At 38.3% G+C, this 25662-nt stretch overlaps 1 protein-coding gene across 5 annotated transcripts in view; it reads left to right on the top strand.

Annotated features, from left to right (window-relative positions):
* CYRIA (CYFIP related Rac1 interactor A) overlaps positions 1 to 25662 on the top strand; it is a 149417-nt gene that overhangs the window by 97232 nt on the left and 26523 nt on the right. For all 5 annotated transcript variants that reach the window (XM_023550435.2, XM_064295053.1, XM_064295052.1 and 2 more), the window contains exon 4: positions 5047 to 5126. In XM_023550435.2, coding sequence (XP_023406203.1) covers positions 5057 to 5126 — 70 coding nt within the window. In that variant the 5' untranslated portion in view covers positions 5047 to 5056. The remainder of the gene's footprint in view (positions 1 to 5046; positions 5127 to 25662) is intronic.

Raw genomic sequence — 25662 nt, 5'->3', positions numbered from 1 at the left:
GATTGTGGCATTCTCCCTGTTTAGGCCTCTACACAAAGAAGCCCTGGTTGCACAATGGTTGAGCACTCAGCTGCTACCCAAAAGATTGGAGGTTCAAACCCACCAAGGGCTCCCTGAGAGAAAAAACCTGGCAATCTGTTCCCATAAAGATTACAGCCTAGGAAATCGTATGAGACAGTTCTACTCTGCCCTATAGGATTGCTGTGGGGTCACTATGAGTTGGAATCGACTTGTACATAACAACAACAAGAAGGCCTCCACAATGTAGGGGAGAGGGGTAAGTAGCTGGTGTCCCTTGGGGCAGACCCAGCAGCAGATCAAATTAGGAGTATAGCCATGGAGTCACTGAATAGAACATGAAAACCAGAGTTCACGTTCCTGGCTTTCCAGATTATACCCCTGGATTTTCAAACCAGGCTACTCTGCCACACATTTGGCTTTGAATCCACTGCTCTGAACACGGAAGCTGTGAGTCTCAGCTCATCCTCCGATAGGACATCCTCTGTGAGGCATTCTCTCCTTGGTTAGCTGAAAGAGATTTCTCTTGGCTTGACTGTTCTAGAGGCATGACCACTGCTTTCTTTTTATCTTTTTTTGTGGTGGTTTAATGATCAAGAAAAGCTTTTCTTCTCCAGTGTAGCCAGTATGTTTTTGTTTTATGAACGCCAAATCCAGTAAGGGTCCATTATTTTCTCCTTTGCTTCGACTGTTCAGAAGCTCAGATCCAAACTGATAAGTCATCTCCATCAAAGGTGAAGACCATATGTACTGTATGGCCTGTCATTCATGTACTATTTGCAGATCTACCTTCATCTTACTATTCTACTTTCATTTTTCTATTCCCCCTGCTTTCATTATTTAAGTATTTACATTAGGTAATAAAAAAAAAAAAAATAGAAAAACCTGGTGGTGTACTGGTTAAGAGCTATGGCTGCTAACCAAAAAGCCGGCAGTTTGAATCAAACAGGCGCTCTCTGGAAACCCTATGGGGCAGTTCTACTCTGTCCTATAGGGTTGCTATGAGTTGGAATTGACTTGACAGTAGCGGGTTTGTTCTTTTTTTTTTTTTTTCTGTTTAATAGTGTATAAAGGAGCCTTGGTGATACAGTTTTTAAGCACTCAGCTGTAAACCAAAAGGTCGGCAGTTTGAACCCACCACCTGCTCCAAGGTAAAAAGATGTGGTGAGCTGCTTCCACAGAGATTTGCAGCCTTGGAAATATGGGGCAGTTCTACTCTGTCCTATAGGGTCACTATGAGTTGGAATAGACTCAAAGGCAGTGGATTTTTAATAGTGTATAATAACCTATCTTAAATCCTTTTGTTGAACAAGATAAAATATTAGCAAATGATATGTACATTAATGAACTAATCCATCTCACTAGTAACATGGTGCATAGCAATGTATTTTGTATTCCCTTGGGAGATGTTTAAAAACACTGGAAGATCCCTGGCGTGAGGAATGTGGTTGGGGCAGTAGAGAAAGCTCTGTGATTGAGGCATCTTTCCAAGTAGAGCCCTGGGTCCAATGAAAAACAACCATGGGCTCTGCTCAGAGACCATCTATGTGCTGTTCACTCACTTGGCAGGCCTCTTTGAACCAGAATGTTTTCCAGTATTATTATAGCTATTGAGAGAGAAAGTAAATGTCAAAAAATTTTGTTATGAAGGAGATGAGAGAAAATATTACTATACTTTGCCAGAGACCTTGCCCTGAGTTTTAAACTTACATTTTCTAAATTCTTTGGGTCTTGACTAGACCCCTAATACTACGTAATGTCCCACAGACATTGTTCAGGCAGCTCCTGTTTGGAATGTGACACATCTAGAATACCGAGAGTTCCAAGTAATTGCCCTTGGTTGGTGTTAGAATCATGCTCTGCCATTTTGCCCGTATCAGCCAACCAGTATAAATAACCCTTTCAAATGATAGAATTCCACAGCTAATATTTGGATGCATTTCCACGTGTGTTCTTTTCAGTTTGTTACTAATTTTATAGGCTTGACTATTTCCCACCCAAGTACTCTGACAGTAAAATCGTGTGCAGGATGGAATTGTAGGAGGAAGCTAAATCCATTCCGGTCTCTTGTGACACATTAATGGTTCAAAACTAGGGATATTAAGAATATTTAACTTCCATTAAAGCATTTTATATGGAATTTGGGGCTGCTACTAAACTATAGAATCATCTTTCTACGAGAAGTGCCTCCAGGTCTGAGCTGGAAATGTTCATGAAGCTGGAGAGAGCCTCTTTCCTCAGGACCTCAGGAGGGCATGTGGATACTGCTCAGTGGTGGAGATGGACTGGGTGGGCTCTGAGCTTTAATCTGACAGAACCTGACTCACATAGAGCTTTACTAAAAAATATCTTAAAAGGAAATGTACATAAAGGCAGGGGAGAAAAGGAAGAATGGCTGAAAGAACCAGGAAGATTCTATTGGAAGAGAAAAAATACGGCATTTGTGTATGTGTGTGTCCAAATATTCATATACCTCAAGGTGGCAAAGGTCTAAGAAGTACTTTCTGACCAGTACATAACTCATCTTTACAACATCCTTAAGTGCTGATGTAGCATGCTGTTGTCGTTCCAAAAAAAATAAATCCGTTGCCATCGAGACGATTCCGACTGATAGCGGCCCTATAGGACAAAGCGGAACTGCCCCATAGGGTTTCCAAGGAGTGCCTGGTGGATTCAAACTGCTGACCTTTTGGTTATCAGCCGTAGCTCTTAATCACTATGCCACCAGCGTTCCCCTTTGTTGTCGTTAGATGCTGCCAAATCAATTTGGACTCAAAGTGACCCTATGTAAAGCGTAGAACTGCCCCATAAGGTCTTCTAGGCAGTGATCTTTATGGGAGCAGATCACCAGGTCTTTCTCCTGTGGACCATGTAGGTAGATTGGAACTGCCAACCTTTTGGTTAGCAGCCGAGAACTTAACCATTGCACCACCAGGGCTCTCTGTGATATAGCACATCTCTTCTTCAAGATCTCCATGATGAAGTTCACTGTCTCACAAGGAAAATAACTTAATATTCAGACAACTCGAACTGATAGGAAGTTTTCCCTGACATTGAAGGTGTTCCTCGTTATTTCCTCATTGGTCCTAGTTCTCCTCCCTAGAGTCACAGACGACTTAATTAATTCATTATCCATAGGATAATTCTCACTAAGTATATGGAGGCTGTTAAAACAATCATGACGATGGTGATGGTGATGATTGCCTTCACCATCATCATAAATAACGATAGCACATAGCATTTCCTGAGCAATCCCTATCTGTGCTGTGTTAAGCACTTAACAATTTTATTTCATTAATCCTCACAACTGCTTAATGTAGTAGATACTTTTCACAAATTCATTTTACAGATCAGGAAACTAAGGATTACAGAGATGACGTAGCTTGCCCAGGAAAGCCAGCAGAGTTAGCAGGAAGCAAAGCCAGGATTGAAGTCAGGCAGTATGACTCCTGATAAAGAGACTCCCTTAAAAAAAAAAAAAAGAGTTGCCATTGAGTTGATCCCAACTCATAGCGACCCCATAGGACAGAGTAGAACTTCCCCATAGTGTTTCCAAGGATCAGCTTGTGGATTTGAACTGTTGAACTTTTGGTTAGCAGCCAAGCTCTTAACCACTACGCTACCAGGGCTCCAAAAAGCCTCACTAAGTGATCTCTTTTCTAGCCTCAGGTCAGTGAGCCATGCCATAGTTCACAGGATGCTGTCAGCAGGTGTATGGGTGCTTTCTCAGTGCAGTATTATGGAATCTGGATTCCACCACCTTCTGCATCCAAACGAACAGTTCCCTATATATTCTTATGCACAGAACCATCCCTTTACTACAGTCTTTTTTTTTTAGCCGCATCTTTCTCAGTGGTTAAAATTTCTTATGTCAGCATTCCCAGACTACCAGAAGTCATGTGCATAGAAAATGCAGCTCTACAGTTTCCTTCGACTGGTCCACTGAGTTTTCAGATTGATCCTTCACAAACTGAGATAACTGAGTCAGAAGAGGTCGCTTGAAGTAGATAGAATTAGAGGAACAGAGCTCAACATCTAGTAGCTGCTCCATAAATATGTGTTGAATGAATTAATGGATGAGTGGCCTCCCTAAAAAGGCAGTTTAGTTTTTAGAGCTGAGAGCAGGAGACATTTTTCTGATTACTTAAATAACTACATTATTTTTGTTTATTGTAAATTTGTATTTGTCACTGAAAATTATTGAATTTGTATTTCTCTGTTGATTTGACTCACCCTTGCAAAGTTCTTACGTCACAGTTGCATGGAGAATAACATTTTAGATATTATAGCTTTTCACTTTCATGGCACATGAAGTTCCTAGTCTAATTACCATTGAAATGTCAAATTATGAGGGCCTCTGACTTACATCTTTGGGAAATCCAGCCTCCTGTACAGGAGCACCGGGACTGTGAATCTGTGTTTTCTAAGCTCTGTTTCTCTGGAATATTAAGAAACCTACCTACCATTCTGGACAAATATTTTAGCAACGTCTTTATTCTTGCCCTTGTTCATTGACATAGTGTATTTCCATAGCAATGGAAAGGAAACAAAGCAAAGCTGAAATATTAGGCTTAAAGGTTCAGTGGGTTAGTGAAGAGAAAAAGACATTCTGTAGAATGAAAACGAGGATATCTAAATATTGAAACCCTGCCTCCTATAACTAAAATACATGGCTCTTGAAATAGAATGCTCTTTGGTTAATTTAGTGAATGAGATAAAAGGTCTAAGTCTATTCCTGAGAGAGAGCTTATATTCGGACAACTCTAATTAATAGAAAGTTTTTTTTTTTTGGTCACACTTTGTGTGGTTAAGCCGATGCCCTGAACTTTCAGGAACCCAGCACCTCAGAGACATTCATCAGTCACCAGTTGAGGAATGAATTGCTAAAATATCCCCCAGGATAGAGCTGCTTTGTACCAGGTATTCAGATATAGCTACAGGGTCCCAGTGGTTTGTCAAATCTGCCCAACCCTTTGAGTCTCTTTCTTGCACTGCTAATGGTATTTGGTTTTGTGTTGCATTTTCCAGGTTTGCTGGGATGGGGAATCTACTCAAAGTCCTTACCAGGGAAATCGAAAACTATCCACATTTTTTTCTGGATTTTGAAAGTAAGTTCCAAAAATTAAAAGACAATGATGGCAATGTTTCATTTTCTTTACAGCTTGTTAATAAGGAAGTTATAACATAAAGATTTATATGATACTTAAACCAAATCCAACTGTTATTATGCATTTCTTTATGAGTTTTTCACCAAAGATCGTTTTTCTTTGTATTTTTCTATATACCCGATGGAAAATCTTTTTAAAGTATCCCTGATTTTCTTTGATTTGTAGGCCTCCCATAGATCATTATCATATATTTTTCCTAATAATGCTCATAAATTACTACCTCATACCTTAAAAAAAAAAAAGTAAGTACAGCAATTTACACAGATTAATATAAAACAAATAACACTAGAAGTGAAAGAGAAAGTAATGAAAACTAGAAATAAGTTTGCAGATAGTTTATTTTTTGAGTCTTCTCCCTCTGTTCTTTATGTATTATTTGATTGTACAATATCATTTTGGGATTTTGAGATATACCTCCTTTCAACCAAAAGGTTATGTTTCTTTTATCAAAAATTTTATTTTATTTTTTCCTAATAATAAAATGGTTTAAAAATTATGACTGAGTAAATACCAAGATTGTGTCCTGTCTTGTTTGTATTATTAATTGAATACATTTAAAAATGAGTGACACAGTCATTTGTAATCAGCCCAAATCTCATACTTTCATCTTCATTCTTCTGCTACCCCCTTTTTTAAAAAAATATAATTCCGAAATAGCAACAACAGTTAGGTTTTTTTTCCAGTACTCACCATTTTTTTAAACTTTCACCTGCTTTAAACTTTAATTTTTCAAAAATATTTTATCTATATTTAAAAAAGGTAATAGTAGAACTTCCTTACACGAAGACTGAACGTTCTAGTAGAGAGATTTTATAACTAAATACTAGAAGACCCTGCCAGGGTATGCTAATTCAAAAGGTGAGAGCTCTCTAGAGGTATCTTTTCAGGATTCTTTGGTTTGCTTAAAATAGTGACTGGAAAAGAAAAAGTGGCTCCAAATATCATGTATTCTGAAAAAAAATTCCATCAAGATCACATTCATTGAATGGTATCTTACTCCTGATATAACTCAATTTGTTGTTTGTACTCCTGCTGCTGCTGTTGTTGCTGCTGCTGCTGTTGTTATTGTGGAGTTGGTTTGATTTGGATTGGATTGGTTTGGTTTGGTTTGGTTTGGTTTGGTTTGGTTTGGTTTGGTTTGGTTTGGTTTGGTTTGGTTTGGTTCAGTAACGGGTGCATCTTGAAGCTCAAGAACCAGATGGGTTTCACACTTCGAATAGAATGAATATGCTTTCCTACTGGTGTAACTTTTGCTACACCTCTAAAATATATTTTGTTGCTACTGTCATTGTTTTTAAAATGATGACCTATTAATAACGTTAAAGAATTTTTACAAAATAAATGATCTATTATACTACAATCCTAATTTTACTATTTACATTTTTAATTGCCCCCGTTCCCTTCTTGGTATATGTATTTTACATTACTGCATTCAGCATGTCCAAAGGCCAAAATAATGCTAAAATACCCTGTTCACTCAAAACTGTGGAGGCATATAAACACCTAGGGAGGTTACATCCTTGTTCTTTCTCTGGAGGCCACGTGCAGCTGTGCATGCTCACAAGTCCTTACCAGAATCCAGTAACCCACATTTGCCAAGTTAGCTGTTTCTTAGATTCATGGCTTTCCATGTTTCCACAAGAACTACTGTGGAGTTCTTTGCCATGTCTAATCTTAAAATCCCTTAAAATGATCAAAGTAAAATCTTCAGGGCTTTTAAGAAGTAATTTTCACAAGTTCTCTCGAGTGCCAGCTTTCTGAGGCAGTGACTCAGAGAATACCCTACCCTAAAGCATGTGGGAATGGACAGAGAGGAGTGTCTGGTTGAAATCTGTTCTTTCTGTCTCTACAACCAGAGGACTCAGTCTGCTTAGTCTTGTACATTGGACATTCTATTCACATTTTTTCCTCACTCATCTGTGGTGGCTTGTGTGTTACTGTGGTGTTGGAGTCTATGCCGCTGGTATTTCAGATACCAGCAGGGTCACCCATGGTGGACAGGTTTCAGCAGAGCTCCCAGATTAAGACAGACTAGGAAGAAGGACCTGGCGATCTGCTTCTAAAAAAAAAAAAAAAAAAGATCAGTGAAAACCTTATGAACAGCAGTGGAACATTGTTTGATATAGTGCCGGAAGATGAGCCTCTTAGGTTAGAAGACACTTAAAATATGACTGGGGAAGAACTGCCTACTCAAAGTAGAGTCAGCCATAATGACACGGATGGAGTAAAGCTTTTGAGACCTTCATTTGATGATATGGCACAACTCAAAATGAGAAGAAAAAGCTGCAAACATCCATTAATAATCAGAACGTGTAATGTACAAAGTATGAATCTAGAAAAATTGGAAGTCATCAAAAATGAAATGGAATGCCTAAAGATCAATATCCTAGGTATTAGTGAGCTGAAATGAACTGATATTGGCCATTTTGAATTGGATGATCATATGGTCTATGCCAGGAATGACAAATTGAAGAGGAATGGCATCACATTCATCATCAAAAGGAACATTTTGAGATCTATCCTGAAGTATAGTGCTGTCAGTGCTAGGATAATAGCCATATGCCTACAAGGAAGACCAGTTAATATGACTGTTATTCAAATTTATACACCAACCACTGAGGCCAAAAGTGAAGAAATTGAAGATTTTTACCAGCTTCTGCAGCCTGAAATTGATCTAACATGCAATTAAGATGCACTGATAATTACTGGTAATTGGAATACAAAAGTTGGAAACAAAGAAGAATAGTTAGAAAATATGGCCTTGGTGAAGAAATAACGCCAGAGATCGCATGATAGAATTTTGCAAGACCAATGACTTCTTCATTGCAGATACCTTTTTTTAACAACATAATTGGCAGCTATACACATGGACCTCACAGGATGGAATACACAGAAATCAAATTGACTACATCTGTGGAAAGAGACAATGGAGAAGCGCAATATCACCAGTCAAAACAACTGTGGAACAGACTATGGAACAGACTGTCAATTGCTCATATGCAAGTTCAACTTGAAGCTGAAGAAAATTAAAACAAGTCTATGAAAGCCAAAGGATGACCTTGAGTATATCCCACCTGAATTCAGAGACCATCTCAAGAATAGATTTGACACATTGAACACTAATGACCAAAGACCAGATGGGTTATGGGATGACATCAAGGATATCATATATGGAGAAAGCAAAAGGTCATTAAAACGACAGGAAAGAAAGAAAAGACTCAAATGGATATCAAGAAGAGACTCTGAAACTTGCTCTTGAAAGTAGAGTAAAAAAAAAAAAAAACCAGTTGCCATCGGGTCAATTCCGACTCATAGTGATCCTATAGCACAGAGTAGAACTGCCCCATACAGTTTCCAAGGAGTGACTGGTGGATTCAAACTGCAGATCTTTTGGTTAGCAGCCATAGCTCTTAACCACTATGCCCCCAGGGTTACCTGAAAGTAGAGTAGTTAAAGAAAGTTGAAGAAATGATGAAGTAAAAGAGCTGAATGAAGATTTCCAAGAGTGGCTCAAGAAGACAGAAAAAGGTATTATAATGAAAATGTGCAAAGACCTGGAGTTAGAAAACTGAAAGGGAAGAACACACTCAGCATTTCTCAAGCTGAAAGAACTGAAGAAAATTTCAAGCCTCGAGTTGCAATATTGAAGGATCTGATGGACCAAATATTGAACAACACAGGAAGCATTAAAAGAAGATGGAAGGAATACACAGAGTCACTGTACCAAGAAGAATTGGTCAACATTCAACCATATGATGAAGAACCGGTGGTATTGAAGGAAGAAGTCCAAGCTGCACTGAAAACACTGGTGAAAAACAAGATTCCAGGAATTGACAAAATATCATTTGAGATGTTTCAACAAACAGATGCAGCACCGGAGGTGCTCACCTGTCTATGCCAAGAAATTTGGAAGACAGCTACCTGGCCACCTGACTGGAAGAGTTCCATATTTGTGCCCATTCTAAGGAAAGGTGATCCAACAGAATGCAGAAATTAGCAAACAATATCATTGGTATCATACACAAGTAAAAATTTGGCTAAAGATAATCCAAAAATAGTTGCAGCAGTACATCAACAGGGAACTGCCAGAAGTTCAAGCCAGATTTAGAGGAAGACGTGGAAAAAGAAATATCATTGCTGATGTCAGATGGATCTTGGTTGAAAGCAGAGAATATCAGAAAGAAGTTTACCTGTGTTTTATTGACTACGCAAAGGCTTCAAATGCTGTGGATAATAACAAATTAGGGATAACATTTTGAGGGTAGGCATTCCAGAACACTTTTTTCATTGTGCTCATGAGAAACCTGTACATAGACTAAGAGGCAGTCATTCGAACAGAACAAGAGAATACTTTGTAGTTTAAAATCAGGAAAGGTGTGCATCGGGGTTGTATCCTTTCAGCATACTTATTTAATCTGAATGCTGAGCAAATAATCCAAAAACTGGACTATATGAGGAAGAATGTGGCATCAGGATTGGAGGAAGACTCATTAACAACCTGAGATATGCAGATGACACAACGTTGCTTGCTGAAAGTGAAGAGGATTTGAAGTACTTACTTACACAGATGAAAGACTACAATCTTCAGTATGGATTATATCTCAACATAAAGAAACCAAAAATCCTCACAACTGGAGCAATGAGCAACATCATGATAAATAGAGAAAATACTGAAATTGGCAAGGATTTCATTTTACTTGGATCCATAACCAATGCCCATGGAAGCAGCAGTCAAGAAATCAAACAACATACTGTATTAGGCAAATCTGCTGCAAAAGACCCCCTTAAAGTGTTAAAAAAAAAACAAAGATGTTAGAGAACAAAGGTACACCTGACCCAAACCATGGTATATTCTGTTGCCTCATATGCATGGGAAAGCTGAACAATGAATAAGGAAGACCAAAGAGTTGATGCCTTTGAATTATGGTGTTGGTGAAGAATACTGAATATACCATAGACTGTCAGAAGAATGAACAAATCTGTCTTGGAAGAAGTACAATCAGTTTGTTCCTTAGAAGCAAGATATCGAGACTTCCTTTCACATACTTTGGACATGTTATCAGGAGGGACCAGTGCCTGGAGAAAGACATCATTCTTGGTAAAGTAGAGGGTCAGAGAAAAAGAGGAAGACCCTCAACAAGATGGATTGATGCAGTGTCTGCAAGGATGGGCTCAAACATAGTGATGATTGTGAGGATGTGCAGGACCGAAGAGTGTTTTGTTCTGTTGTACATAGAGTCACTGTGAGTTGAAACTGACATGAGGACACCTAACAATGACAACAACAATTAACATTTTAACCAAAGAAAGGTCATGATGGCTAAATAGAAGGTTTAAAAATCTTGAATTTTGACAATGGTTTATGGTGCCAAAACTTGAAAAGATATAATTTTTTCATGAGGTGGAAATGTGGACTGGATTCCTATGTCTAGCTGCTCGTCACTAAAACTAGCGCTATAGCATTTAAGGAAAATACAAAAATGTAAATTTATAAAATATGTAGAATCCTGTTTATTTCCTTATAAATCCCAAGGAGCAGAGTAACTATTTCACAAAGGAAGAAACTGAGACTTTGAGAAGATAAGTAGCTGGGCTGGGTCACACAGGGAGCAATTAGGGAAACTGAGATGGGAGCACGTATCTCTTTTGCTCTCCTCGTCCCCTGCTTTGCTTCCCTTAAGTGCTTATCATAAGCAGCTTTCTAGAAGTGTTTCAGCCATCATTCTATTCCTGAAGAGCAAGGGATATCTTATTCATCTACAAACTAAAATATTTAAAACAAACAAAAAAGTTGATTTGATTTCTTGGAAATTCTATTTGCTAAAGGTGGTTTTTAGGAAAGAATGATGATGGTCTAGGAGAGTAGGAAAGGTAGGCTGTGCTCATGATTTTTCCTTGAGTTTGTAGATTTTCAGCTCAATCCAGAAAGGGTGCATTGAGCATGGTTATGAGGGAAGCCTGAGCGGTGCACCACCAAGAGCTCAACAGGAGCAGTCATTGCCTAGTGAATGCACAGTCTAGTGTGGAAGACAGTGTAGGCACATACTTCAAGACAAAATAGAATAGGGGACATAAGACAGGCACAACATGGCATGTCAGTAAAAAGGGAGAAAGAGTACACGTGTAGCTTCTGGAATTGAAAGGCTACAGAAGGCATCAGGGAAGTCTTGAAAGAAGTGGCATTTCTCTAGGCACAGATGGGGAGAGGAATTTTCCAAGAGATGGAAGCAGTATAATTCATATCTAGGACTCAAATGTGAAGGACATGTTTGAAGAACAGCAAGAGGTTCAATTTAGACTGAGCACCAAATACTTGTTGAGAAGAAATCGGGGCTGAACTGGAAGGCTAGCTTGAGTTAGACCATGGTAGGTATGGATGCCAGGCTGAGAAGCTCAAGGCTGGAGGTCCTTAACTTGGGGTCTTCTCCAAAAAGAATCAGTGAAATCACTGAGGGAAACTACAGAGTGAACAAGAGCTGAGAAGATAGGAACGTTTGGAGTTCATATGCTTAGAGGGAGCATGAGGAGGGCATCCAGGAGTCACTGGAGAGGAAGCAGGGAAACGATAAATTGAGATTCCTGAGGACAGGGCCTGGGCCCTGTGCAGTTTTGTGACCCAGCACTTAGCTCCATGTTGATCACTGAGCACTGAGCACAGAGCGAACCTCAGTAACAGATGTTGACCATATGAAGTAAAGGAGTAAAGCAGGGTAGCTCCATATAGCCAGGAGGGGACAGACTCTTAAGAAGGAAGGAGTGTAAACAGATTCAAATGATGCAGAGCAGTCAAGGAGGCTGAGACTTTAAAAGGAGATAATGGATTGATCAGTGATGTATCCAACCACTGTTGACCACTGATAGAACAGTTTCAGGATCCATTGCTTTGAGTACAGAAGTCTGGATTACAAAGAGTTAAGGAGTAGGGGGTGGCGGGAGGAAGGAAGGCTGAACAGTGTGTTGGAAGGGCTTAAATGAATTTGGCATTTCTACTTTGACTGTTGAATATTCTTTTTGAAGTAGGTGATGGAATATAATTGAACTGGGTCAAATAGATATAATTAAGCTGGGTCAAAACATAATAGAAAATTAGACACATCTGTCCTTAGGTTTTCCAGTTGCATAGATCTGATTTAAATTCTTGCTTGACCTTGATAGAGCATTCCACACTTCATGCCCACATTTCTACACAATCACTTAGCGTCTTTTTCACTGTTGTTTTTTCATCCTTTTTTTTTTTTTTTCTTTCTACCTGCTCCCCATGTCTCCACTTTCACTTCGAAGGCTGAGAAACAGGGGAGGAATAAAAGATGAAGGCAACCACCTAATCCTTCAGGATCTATGGTTTCAGGGACAGTGAATGGAGAGAAGTATGTTTGAAGTTTTGCTGATGATTTGCTCCACTAGATCCACCATTTGGGCACCCACAGTGGGCAGCGGGCATTCCCCTACCAGTGAAGTAGTTCCAGCGATTCCTGGACTGAAGTGATTATTAGAAACATTTGGCAAACATTCTTTTGACATAAATGGGCATCATCCAAAAATTCTAATTCAGTGGTCTTGTCCCAGGAATTCGCTTTTTCCCAAATGAGGAGCAAACTGATTTGGGAACCAAATTTAACTAGTTCTTCCAAGTGGGGCACCAGCCCACCCTAGTGTGGCACCAGCCCACCCTAGTGTTTGAGGTAGGGAAGCTAAACCAGGCAACTTTTTGGAGTTCTAAGATCTAGAGCTGAAATCTTCGGAACTGGTCAGAGTGGGCCTCTTTTAGTTCTTGTTTCCCAATTTTCCTTGCCAAACAGGCAGTGTAAATCTAGCAGAAAATCAGAGCTACGATGCTGTAGCAACACACTTCCTCAGGCCTTCACACCATGTCTGCCTTGGAGAGGAGGGTCTGTGAGATAGGTAGAAGTCAAGTAAATAAAAATCTTTGAAAGCGCTTCGAAGAAACTCTGTTTTTTCAATCAGCAAACTACTTAAACTGTCAAACGATTTTTTTGAAGTCTGAACAGACATTTGTCCAAAGAAGATATGCAAATGGTCAATAAGGACATGAAAAAATGGTCATCATCATTAGACATCAGAGAAAAGTAAATCAAAACCACTATAAGATACAAGTTCACACCCACTAGAATGATTGTAATCAAAAAGTAGATACTAACAAGTTTGGCGAGGATATGCAGAAATCAGAATCTTCATGCATTGCTGGTGGAAATGTTGAATGATGCAACCAATTTGGAAAACAGCCTGGCGGTTTCCCCAAAAGGTTAAACATATAGTTTTCATATGACCCAGCATTATCATATGACCCAGAATTCCACTCTTAGGAACATACTCAAGAAAAATGGAGCTGTATGTCCACACAAAAACTTGTGCATGAATGATAATAACAGAATTCCTTATAATAGCCAAAAAGTGGAAACAACTCACATGTCCATCAACTGATGAATGGAGGAAAAAAAATGTGGTCTATCCAAACAATGGAATATTACTCATTAGTAAAAAGAAATGAAGTACAGATACATGCTACAACAGGGATGAATCTTGAAAACGTTAAGCTAAGTGAAAGAAGCCAGTCACCAAAGACCATACACTGAATGACTCCATTTATGTAAAATGCCTAGTCTAGGCAAATCTATAGAGGCAGGCTGTAGATTAGTGTTTGTCTAGGCCTGGGAGAGTTGGGAGAAATGGGGAGTGACTGCTAATGGGTACAAGGTTTCTTTCTGGGGTAATGAAAATACTGTAAAATAATTGTCATGATTGTTGCCCAGCAGTGGAAATATATTAAAAATACTGAATTGTGCACCTTAAATGGGTGAATTGTTTGGCTTACGAATTTTATCTCAATAAAGCTGTTAGAAACAAAAGATTCCTTTGTAAAATCCAGCTTCTTGCTTCTGGATATATGCTTACGCCATTCTATCTGCCCAGAATAGACTACTTCTCTTCTTTGCCTGAATACTACACCTTTAAAATTTATTTTTGTAAGCATAGTTTAAATGCACTAAAATGTGCAGATCTTAAGTGTACAGTTCAGTTAGCTTTGACAAATGTATATACTCACGTAGTCCACTCTGTCAAGACTCACAGTATTTCCATTACTCCAGAAAGTTCCACCATGCCCTTCCTCCACAATACACCACACCTCCCCAGAACCAACTACTGATCAGATTGTATTTGTATCGCAAAAGATTAGTTTAGCTCATCTTGGAATGGGATTATATAGTATTTTTTTTTTCATTCAGCATGCTTTTGAGATTCAGTCATGTTATTCCATATATGAGTAGTTTATTCCTTGTTTGCTGAGTAGTATTCCATTGTGTGAATATACCATAATTTGTGTATTAAAATTCTGCTTTTGATGGACACCTGGGCTATTTCCAGTTCTTGGCTATTTTGATTAAACTTGCTATAAACATTCCTGTACAAGAATCTTTTGGGGCATCATTTTTCTTGGATAAATATCTAAAAGTGGGATTGCTGGGTCATAAAATCAAAGAACCAAACCCGCTGCTATCAAGTCGATTCCTACTCATAGCGACCCTATAAGACAGAGTAGAGCTGCCCCATAGGGTTTCCAGGGAGTGGCTGGTGGATTAGAACTGCCAATCTTTTGGTTAGCTGCCAAGCACTTAACCATTGTGTCAAACAATTTTTCAGTTGGGTTGTACTATATTACATTCCAATTAGCAATATACGAGAACAACAGGTGTTCCAAATCTTTAACATTACTATTGTCAGACCCTTTCCTTTTAGTTACTCTAGAGGTTATGGAGCCCTAGTGGTGCAACGCTTAAGCACTCGGCTTAACATAATAAATGGATCCTGATAGAAGGGGAAATAATGTGGAACACGACTTCAAAGTTCCAAAGACTCTAAACTTATTGGGCCCATTGAGACTGGTGAACCCCTGAGACTGTTGCCCTGAGACAGCCTTCACACCTTGAAACAAAACTATCCCCTGAAGTCATCTTTAAACAAACGGTGGGGGGTGGGGGGAACAGTTTAGCTCAAAAATTAAAGTGTGTCATGCTTAAGTATTGAATTTAAAAAAATATATGTATCAGCAAGACCGAAGTGATGACAATAACTCTAAAACATAGATGAGAAATTTAGGGAGCAATGAGTCTAAATTAAAAAAATAATAGGAATGAAATAACTAGAACAGAAATAACAAGGATATTGATACAATCTGAAGAATATAACCAATGTCACTGAACAATACATGTAGAAATGTTAAACAGGACCATGTTTTGATGTGTATATTTTCACCAAACAGGAATATATATATTTCTAAGCATTTCGTATGTTGACAAAACTAGTATGTTGTTCACTTTCATCTTATTTGCATCTTTGCCTTAAAAGTGTGTTTCTTGTAAACAACATGTAGTTGATGCTGGATTTTTTTTTAATCCAACCTTATAATCCTTTTAATTGGGGTTTTTGGTTCATTTTTTGATGTTTAATTAATTATTGTGTATACATTTAATTAATATTTCATTTGAGTCCATCTGGAGGTTAATGTGTTTTTTGCTGCATTTGCTCTGTTTCTCTTGATATTTTTTCTGCTTCTTTGCATAAATCAGAAATTTTTGGTGTTCTATCTTTTCTGTGGACTTTTTTGTTATGCCTCTTAGTGGTTACCTTTATAGGTTATAACATCCATCTTTAACTTATCACAATCTACCTTCAAAACATATTCTTTACCTCATCAACAATTTAAGAATGTTACTACAGTATACTCTCAATCACCACCCTTCCACCCTTTGTGCTTTGTTGTTATTTTGCTTCTACATGTGCTATGAATTCTGTATTACATTGTTTTTTTTAATATATATTTTTATTGTGCTTTAAGTGAAAGTATACAAACCAAGTCAGTTTCTCTTATAAAACCTTATATACACCTTGCTGTATACTTCTAGTTGCTCTCTCCCTAAGGAGACAGCACACCCCTTCTTTCCACCCTGTATTTCCATGTCCATTCAGTCAGGTTCTGCCCCCATCAGCCTTCACATCTCGCCTCCAGACAGGAGCTGCACACATAGTCTCATGTGTCTACTTGATCCAAGAAGCCCACTCCTCACCAGTATCATTTTCTGTCTTATACTCCACTCCAATGCTGTCTGAAGAGTTAGCTTCAGGAATGTTTCCTGTCTTGAGCTAACAGAAGGTCTGGGGACCATGGCCTTCGGGTCCCTCCAGTCTCAGTCAGACCATTAAGTCTGGTCTTTCTACGAGAATTTGAGATTTGCATCCCACTGCTCTCCTGCTCCTTCAGGGATTCTCTGTTGTGCTCCCCGTTATGGCAGTCATAGGTTGTAGCCAGCAGGCACCATCTAGTTCTTCTGGTCTCAGGCTGATGTAGTCTCTGATTTATGGCCCATTCTGACTCTTGGGCCCATACTTACCTTCTGTCTTTGGTGTTCTTCATTCTCCTTTGCTCCATGTGGGTTGAGACCAATGGTTGCATCTTAGGTGGCTGCTTGCTAGTATTTAAGACCCCAGACGCCACTCTCTAAAATGGGATGCAGAATGTTTTCTAAATAGATTTTATATGCCAGTTGACCTAGATGTCCCCTGAAACCATGGCCCCCAAACCCCTGCCCCTACTACACTGGCCTTCAAAGCATTCGGTTTATTCAGGGAACTTCTTTGCTTTTGGTTTAGCCCCGTTGTGCTGACCTCTCCTGTATTGTGTGTTGTCCTTCCCTTCACCTATAGCTCTTGTCTACTATCTAATTAGTGAATCCTCCTCTCCTTCCCTCCCTCCCTCCCCCATCTCTTAACCCTCAAAGAGTATTTTATTCTCTGTTAAAACTGTTTCTTGAGTGCTTATAATAGTGATCTCGTACAATATTTGTCCTTTTGCAACTGACAAATTTCACTCAGCATAATGCCTTCTAGATTCCTCCATGTTATGAAATGTTTCACAGATTCATCATTGTTCTTTATCAATGCATAGCATTCCATTATGTGAATATCCCATAACTTATTTATTCATTCATCCATTGTTGGGCACCTTGGGTGCCTCCATCTTTTTGCTATTGTAAACAGAGGTACAATGAACATGGGTGAGCATTTATCTATTCACGTGACATCTCTTTCTTCTCTAAGATATATTCCAAGGAATGGGATTGCTGGATAGTATGGTAGTTCTATTTCTAGCTTTTTAAGGAAGCGCCAAACCAATTTCCAAAGTGGTTGTACCATTTTACATTCCCACCAGCAGTGTATAAGTGTTCCAGTCTCTCCACAACCTCTCCAACATTTATTATTTTGTGTTTTTTGGATTAATGCCAGCCTTGTTGGAGTGTGATGGAATCTCATTTGATTTATTTTTCTCTAATGGCTAATGATCGTGAGCATTTCCTCATATATCTGTTAGCTGCCTGAATGTCTTCTTGAGTGAAGTGTCTGTTCATATCCTTTGCCCATTTTGAGTTTTTGCAGTAACATGTAGATTTTCGAGATCAGACACTGATCAGAAATGTCGTAGCCAAAATCTTTTTCCCAATCTGTAGGAAATCTTTTTACTTTGGTGAAGTCTTTGGATGAGCATATGTGTCTGACTTTTAGGAGCTCCCAGTTATCTAATTTCTCTTCTGCTTTTTGTGCAGTTCTAGTGATATTTTACATACTGTTTATGCCGTGCATTAGGGCTCTTAGCATTGTCCCTATTTTGTCTTCCATGATCTTTATCATTTTAGATTTTATGTTTAGGTGTTTAGGTCTTTGATCCATTTTGAATTGGTTTTTGTGTATGGTGTAAGGTATGGGTCTTGTTTCATTTTTTTGCCAGTCGGTATCCAGTTATGCCAGCACCATTTGTTAAAGAGACTGTCTTTTCTCCATTTAACTGATTTTGGGCCTTTGTCAAATATCAGCTGCTCCTGTTGGATGGATCTATGTCTGAATTCTCAATTCTATTCCATTGGTCTATGGATCTGTTGTTGTACCAGTACCAGGCTGTTTTGACTATTATGGCAGCATAATATGTTCTAAAATCATGTAGTGTGAGGTCTCCCACTTTATTCTTCTTTTTCAGTAATGCTTTACTTATCCGGGGCCTCTTTCCCTTCCATATGAAGTTGTTGATTTGTTTCTCCATCTCATTAAAAAATGTCTTTAGTATTTGGATCGGGATTGCATTGTATCTGTAGATCACTTTGGGTAGAATAGACATTTTTACAATGTTGAGACTTCCTGTCCATGAGCAAGATATGTTTTTCCACTTATGTAGGTCTCTTTTGGTTTCTTGCAGTAGTGTCTTATAGTTTTCTTTGTACAGGTCTTTTATGTCTCTCGTTAGATTTATTCCTAAGTATTTTATCTTCTTTGGGGCTTTTGTAAATGGCATTGATTTGGTGATTTCCTCTTCGTTGCTGTCTTTGTTGGCATAGAGGAATCCAACTGATGTAGGTATGTTATCTTGTATCCTGGTACTCTGCTGAACTCTTCTATTAGTTTCAGTAGTTTTCTTGAGGATTCTTTAGGTTTTTTCTGCGTGTAAGATCATGTCATCTGCAGACAGAGATACTTTTTCTTCTTCTTTGCCAATTTGGATGCCCTTTATTTCTTTATCTAGCCAAATAGGTTTGGCTAGGACCTCCAGCACAATGTTGAATAAGAATGGTGATAAAGGGTATTCTTGTCTGGTTCTTGTTCTCAATGCGAATGGTTTCGATTTCTCCCCGTTTAGGATGATGTTGGCTGTTGGCTTTGTATACATGCCCTTTATAATACTTAGGAATTTTCTTTCTATTCCTATTTTGCTGAGAGTTTTTATCATGAATCCATGTTGAACTTTGTCACATGACTTTTCTGCATCAATTGGTAAGATCCTGTGGTTATTGTCCTTTGTTTTATTTATGTGATGGATTGCATTAATTATTTTTCTAATGTTGAACCATCCCTGCATACTTGGTATGGATCCCACTTGGTCGTGATGAATAATTTTTTTTTGATATGTTGTTGAGTGCTATTGGCTAGAATTTTATTGAGGATTTTTGTGTCTAAGTTCATGAAGGATATTGGTCTGTAATTTTCTTTTTTTGTAGAGTCTTTACCTGGTTTTGGTATCAGGGTTATGCCAGCTTCATAGAATGAGTTTGGGAGTATTCCATCCTTTTCTATGCTGTGAAGTACCTTTAGTGGTAATGGTGTTAACTCTTCTCAGAAAGTTTGGTAGAATTCTCCAGTGAAGCCGTCAGGGCCAGGGCTTTTCTTTGTTGGGAGTTTTTTTTATTACGTTTTCAATCTCTTCTTTTGTTATAGGTTTATTTAGTTGTTCTGCCTGTGTTAGTTTAGGTAGGTAGTGTGTTTCTAGAAACTTGTTCATTGCCTCTAGGTTTTCAAATTTGTTAGGCTACAACTTTACATAGTACTGTGTTACAATTCTTTTAATTTCAGTTGGGTCTGTTGTGATATCGCCCATCTCATTTCTTATTCAGGTTATTTGCTTTGTCTCCTGTTTATGTTTTGTCAGTCTGGCCAGTGGTTTATCAATTTTGTTTAACCTTTTCAAAGAGCCAGCTTTTGGTCTTGTTAAGCCCTTCAATAGTTTTTCTGTTTTCTATTGCGTGTAATTATGCTCTAATTTTTATTATTTGCTTTCTTCTGTTTCCCGAAGATTTCTTTTGTTGCTCTCTTTCTGTCTCTTCAAGTTGTAGGGACAGTTCTTTGATTTTGGCCCTTTCTTCCTTTTGTATGTGAGTGTTTATTGGTATAAATTAACCTCGTCTTTCACTGTGTCCCAAAGGTTCTGATAGGAAGTTTTTTCATTCTGTTTGGATTCTATGAATTTCTTCATTCCCTCCTTAATTTGTTCTATAATCCAATCGTTTTTGAGCAAAGTGTTGTTTAATTTCCATGTGTTTGATATCTTTTCCCTGATTTTTCTGTTACTGACTTTTAGTTTTATGGCTTTATGGTCCGATAAGATGCTTTATAATATTTCGATGTTTTGGATTCTGTTAAGGCTTGCTTTATGGCCTAATATGTGGTCTATTCTAGAGAATGTTCCATGTGCATTGGAAAAGAAAGTATACTTGGATGCTGTTTGTTGGAGCGTTCTGTATATGTCTGTGAGGTCATGTGGGTTAATTGTGGCATTTAGCTCCTCTGTGTCATTATTGAGCTTCTTTCTGGATGTTCTGTCCTTCACTGAAAGTGGTGTGTTGAAGTCTTCTACTATTATTGTGGAGCTATCTATCTCAGTTTTCAATGCTGTCAGAGTTTGTTTTATGTATCTTGGAGCCCTGTCATTGGGTGCAGAAATATTTAATATGGTAATATCCTCCTGGTATATTGTCTGTTTAATCATTATATGGTGCCCTTCCTTATCCTTTGTGGTAGATTTAACTTTGAAGTCTGTTTTGTCAGAAATCAGTATAGTCACTCCTGCTCTTTTTTGATTGTTGTTTGCTTGATGTACTTTTTCCATCCTTTGAGTTTTTTTTTTTTTTTTTTTGAGTTTTAGATTGTGCATTTAAGTCTAAGGTGTGTCTCTTGTAGGCAGCATATAGACGGATCATGGGTTTTTTTTTTTCTTTTTAAATCTGTTCAGCAACTCTCTGTCTCTTTATTGGTGCATTTAGTCCATTTACATCATCGTGATTATAGATAGGTATGAGTTTAGTGCTGTCATTTTGATGCCTTTTTTTGTGTGTTGTTGACAGTTTCATTTTTTCCACTTATTTTGTGCTGAGTAGTTTCTCTTTGTAAATTGTGTGTTCCTCTCTTTCATTGTAGTTTAATTTTTGCTGAGCCTTTATCTTCTTTTTATTTTATTTTGAAGTGTAGAATTGTTAGCCTTCTTTGTGGTTACCTTAATATTTATCCCTATTTTTCTAAGTTTAAACCTAATTTTTTTTGGGGGGGGGATATCTCCTATATTGCCTTGATTTCCTCTCCTTATGGAAGACCTATGCCTACTTTATTTAGTCCCTCTTTATTGATTTACTATCATCTTTTACATAGTGACATCACTGATTCCCTCTTTTGAGCATTTTTTTTACCTTGATTTATTTTTGTGATTTCCCCATCTGAGTTGATATCTGGTTGCTCTGTTCTGTGTTCTAGTGTTGGGTCAGTATCTGGTATTATTGCTTTACGTATATCATACCTTTGCCTTCTTACCTGCATGGTTTCTGCTGAGTAGTCCGAACTTATTGATTCTCCTTTGTAGGTGACTTTTTGCTTGTCCCTGGCTGATCTTAAAATTTTTTCTGTATCTTTGGTTTTGGCAAGTTTGGTTATAATATGTTTTGGTGACTTTCTATTAGGATCTACCTTGTAGGGGGTTCCGTGAGCCTCTTGGGTAGATATCCTTTCATCTTTCATGATGCCAGGGAAGTTTTCTGCCAACAAATCTTCAACAATTCTCTCTGTATTTTCTGTTATCTCTCCCTGTCCTGGTATTCCAATCATTCGCAAGTTATTCTTCTTAATAGAGCCCCACATGATTCTTAGGGTTTCTTCATTTTTTTCTAATTCTTTTATCTGATTTCTCTTTGGATATATTGTTGCCAAGTGTTTTATCTTCAATCTTGCTAATCCTGACTTCCATCTCCTCAATTCTGTTCCTCTTACTTTCTACCAAGTTGTGTAATTCTGAAATTTTATTGTTAATCTTCCGAATTTCTGATTGCTGTCTCTCTATGGATTCTTGCAGCCTATTAAATTTTTCATTTTGTTTTTGAATAGCCTTCTTAATTTCCTCAACTGCTTTGTGTGCTCTTTGGCTTGTTCTGTGTTTTGCCTGATCTCCTTCCTCATGTCTTGAAGAGAACTGTATATTAATATTTTGTATTCTACGTCTGGTAATTCCAGGAATACATCTTCGTCTGGAAGAGTCCTTGATTCTTTGTTTTGGGAGTTTGTTGAAGCAATCATGGTCTGCTTCTTTATGTGATTTGATACTGACAGTTATCTCGGAGCCATCTATAAGTTATTGTATTAATTTATTTTATGTTTGCTCACTGTGTCCTAGCGTCTTGCTTTGTTTTGTTTTTATATACCCAAATAGGCTACTAGAGTGAGCTAACTTGATTATTGGAGCCCTTGAAGCACTAATGTCCTGCTACCAGATGGCTAGAACCTCTACCAGCTACATGAGCCTAGGAGTCCATTCACTATTCCATATAGATTCAGCTCAGGTGTCCTGATAGTTGGTCACCTAGTGTGTGGTGTAGGCGCTCACCTACTATTTTAGAGGAGCAGTGGTGATGGGTGTATCCACAGGTTTTTGGTCACGGCAGGGGGCCACACTCTGAGGAAGGCAGGGGGCTGACCGCCTTCCTCCAAGCATCAGTGAGGAAGGTGTATCCCTGTTCTCTAGAGTGCTGTAGTGGATGAGCCCTGCATCTGTACCTTAGGCACCCAATGCTTATACCTGTAAGGACTGGTAGGCAGCAGTGTCCTTGCACCCCTTTCTTGGGTGGCTAGGTGGCTAGGCCCCTGCTCTGGGTAGGTGAGGACTCTGTTTAATAGGCAGAGTGATGTCAAACCTCCAAAACCTGCCCCTCCACCACACAGCTGAAACAGTTACAGTCAGACCCCCAAATAGATTCACCCTTGCAATATAATAGCCACCTGGATCCATGCAGGGGTGAAAGACAAAGTCTGTGGATCGCTTGTGCCTAGACTGGAGCTGTTTCTGCTCTGAGCTTCCAGATTAGGGGAGTCAGCAGAGTATTTTTCCCCTGTTTGTTAATATGTTCCTTCTCCCAGGCCAGGAGAATGGCTCAGGAAGCGCATCAGGACCTATCTCAGCCCCAAGGAAATCAACTGTTAATGAAGCTGGCTGGGGCAGAGGGAGGAGGGATGTGATAGATAGGAGTTCTTTCAAAAGAAGGAGCTATTTATTAGATCTGCACAGTAAATTAGACAGAATTACTTATCTTGTGCCGAGAATGCTGTTTTATCTCAGATTCCAGAGGCGTTTGTAGCCTGAGTGCTCTGGCTGGGTCCCTGCTGAGATCACCGCAGAGAATTAGGGCTAAGCCTCTATTTGGTATCATTTTATTTCAACCTGAAGAACTTCTTTTAATATTTCCTTTAGTTCACGTCTACTGAAGAAAATTGCTTAAATTTCTATTTTTCCACAAATATCTTTATTTCATCTTCACTTTTGAAGGATATTTACTTCTTTAAATAAAATTGTAGATTATTTTTCTTTCAGTACTTTAAAAATATCATTCCATTGTTTTTGATGAGAAGTCAGTCATAATTCTTATCTTCTATTTAGCTCTGCTTTACAGAAATTTGACTATGATGTGCCTACACATTATTTTCTTTCTATTTATCCTGTTTAGGTTCTCTGAGTGTCTTGGATCTGTGGGTTGGTATCTTTCATTAATTTTGGAAAATTCTGGACTGTTATCTTTTTAAATATTTTTTTTCAATCCAAATTTCTTCCTCTTTTTCTGGGACATCAATTGCATGTATGTAAGACTGTTTGTTTGATATTGCTTCATAAATCTCAGATGCTCTTTTCCATTTTTTTTTACTTATTTTTTTCTCTTTTTGTTACCATCTGGATAATTTTGTTGTCCTGTCTTCAAGTTTACTGATATTCTCTTTTAATGATAACCTCATCAAAAGATTTTGTCATCTCTGATGTAGAATTTTTTGTTTAGTATGCCTATTTATTAGTGGTTTCAATGAATTTTCTTAAGTTACTCATCTTTACATACATGTTGTTTGCCTTTCCACTGTATCCCTTAACATATTTATCAAAGTTATTATAGAGTTATTGTCTATTAATTCCAACCTCTAGGCCATCTCTAGGTATGATTCTATTAACTTTTTACTTTCTTGATGATATCTTCTCTACTATTTTGTTTTTTGTTAACTGAATGCCAGGCTCTGTGCCTTCAGTAACAGTAGTGACTGATATAAATAAAATTTACACCAGGAAAGGAAATCTCTTTTCTTCTGTTAGGCCGTTAGTGTGAGGGGTTGAATCGATCAAATCTGGATCTGAGTTTCATTGTTGTTTAAATTACATTCAAATTATTTGAGGGAGAGATCAGAACAGTGCCTTTAGCAGAGCTTGGGATATAAAGAGTTTGTCTCAGTTTTCCTGCTTTACCTTCATAGTTCAGCAGGTCCCGTAAACCTGCTTCTCAGGATGGTTTATCTCAGCTCTTCTGTTCCTCTCCACAGGGAGACAGTTGATGCCTCACTCAGCTGCCTGATTGATTTCTCCTGAATTTTTCTGCTTTGTGTACTACAGCATATCTGGCATGTCTGTGCTGTAGAGGCCACCTCTCTCAGGTTTCCTTCCTCTCATCCAGTAGTTGACGGCCACTGCCTCAAACGCAGATAAGGCCTAGAGTCTGGGAGGGTTTCTCTAATTTTTTTCATGTGCCTTCATACACAGTTGACCAGGGATGCTGACCCAAGTGTTTCTCCATTTTCATTGTATGCTCCCGATTTTTCTTATTAGCATTTGGTGAAGGTTCAGGGAAAAGAATTAGCAGCCATACACAGATTTCCCTTCTATCTGGTACTGCAGAGCCTCCAAACTTCCAGGCCAGGCCACATTCATACTTTAGAAATGCCTTAACATTTCAACTATTTTCTTTTCACCTGCACTTACAGCAGATTTCTCCTCTTCTGCTCTGCCAAAGCTGTGGTTTATATCTCCTAGGAAAGGCTTGTCTTCTTTTTGGATCTTAGTTAAGTAGCTTACATTGTAATCTCATGTGTCTTATAGATTAAAATTAACAAGCACTTTATAGATTATCTAACTTGATCTCTTTGTTAGAGTGGGAAAAATGATTTTTTTTTTTTTTAACATCTTAAATGGAAACAGAACTCCTGGCTACAGTCCTTTTAATTAAATTTTTTAAATGCTCAGAGAGGGTGTCCTATGTACCAGGCACTGTGCTAGTTGTGGTATGAATAAAACTCAATTTGTACACTTGCAGAGCTTACATTCTACTTGGGAAGGCAGATATAAAAGCAGCTATCTATAACACAGTGTTGATAAATTCCCTAAAAGGGACACACCCCATGCTGTAGGATTCATAGGAGAGAAAAATTAATATCATCTGAGATAAGGTAAAAGAGAAGGTTGGAGAAGAACAAGTTTGGGAAGGCTTACAAGAATGGGTGACTTTATAGCTATAATGATCCCCACATCTTCTTTTCTAGGAAACCCTCTTAGCCCATACTAGTTATTCCTCAGAAATGTCTGTACAGTCATTGTCACTTAACTTCTATTTCATGATTACTTTGCCTGTACCATTGTATTAATGTGTTACTGATCTTTTGTACCCTTATTTAACTTGCCTTGAGGACAATGGCCTTGTTTTATTTATTGCTTCACCTCCCTGATTGCCTGTCACTATCTCTGGCACATAAAAAAGTGCTCAGTAAATGTTTTCTGAATCATATGATCCTGTCCTCACTTGCCTAAGATCCTTGAGGACAGGAGCTACATATTTGGCTTTGTATCTACCCAACGTAC

The sequence above is a fragment of the Loxodonta africana genome, chromosome 12 (assembly GCF_030014295.1).
Source record: "Loxodonta africana isolate mLoxAfr1 chromosome 12, mLoxAfr1.hap2, whole genome shotgun sequence".
Taxonomy (NCBI): Eukaryota; Metazoa; Chordata; class Mammalia; order Proboscidea; family Elephantidae; genus Loxodonta; species Loxodonta africana.
The sequence above is the reverse complement of the archived record's forward strand: the minus strand, read 5'-3'. Positions and strand labels throughout refer to the sequence as shown.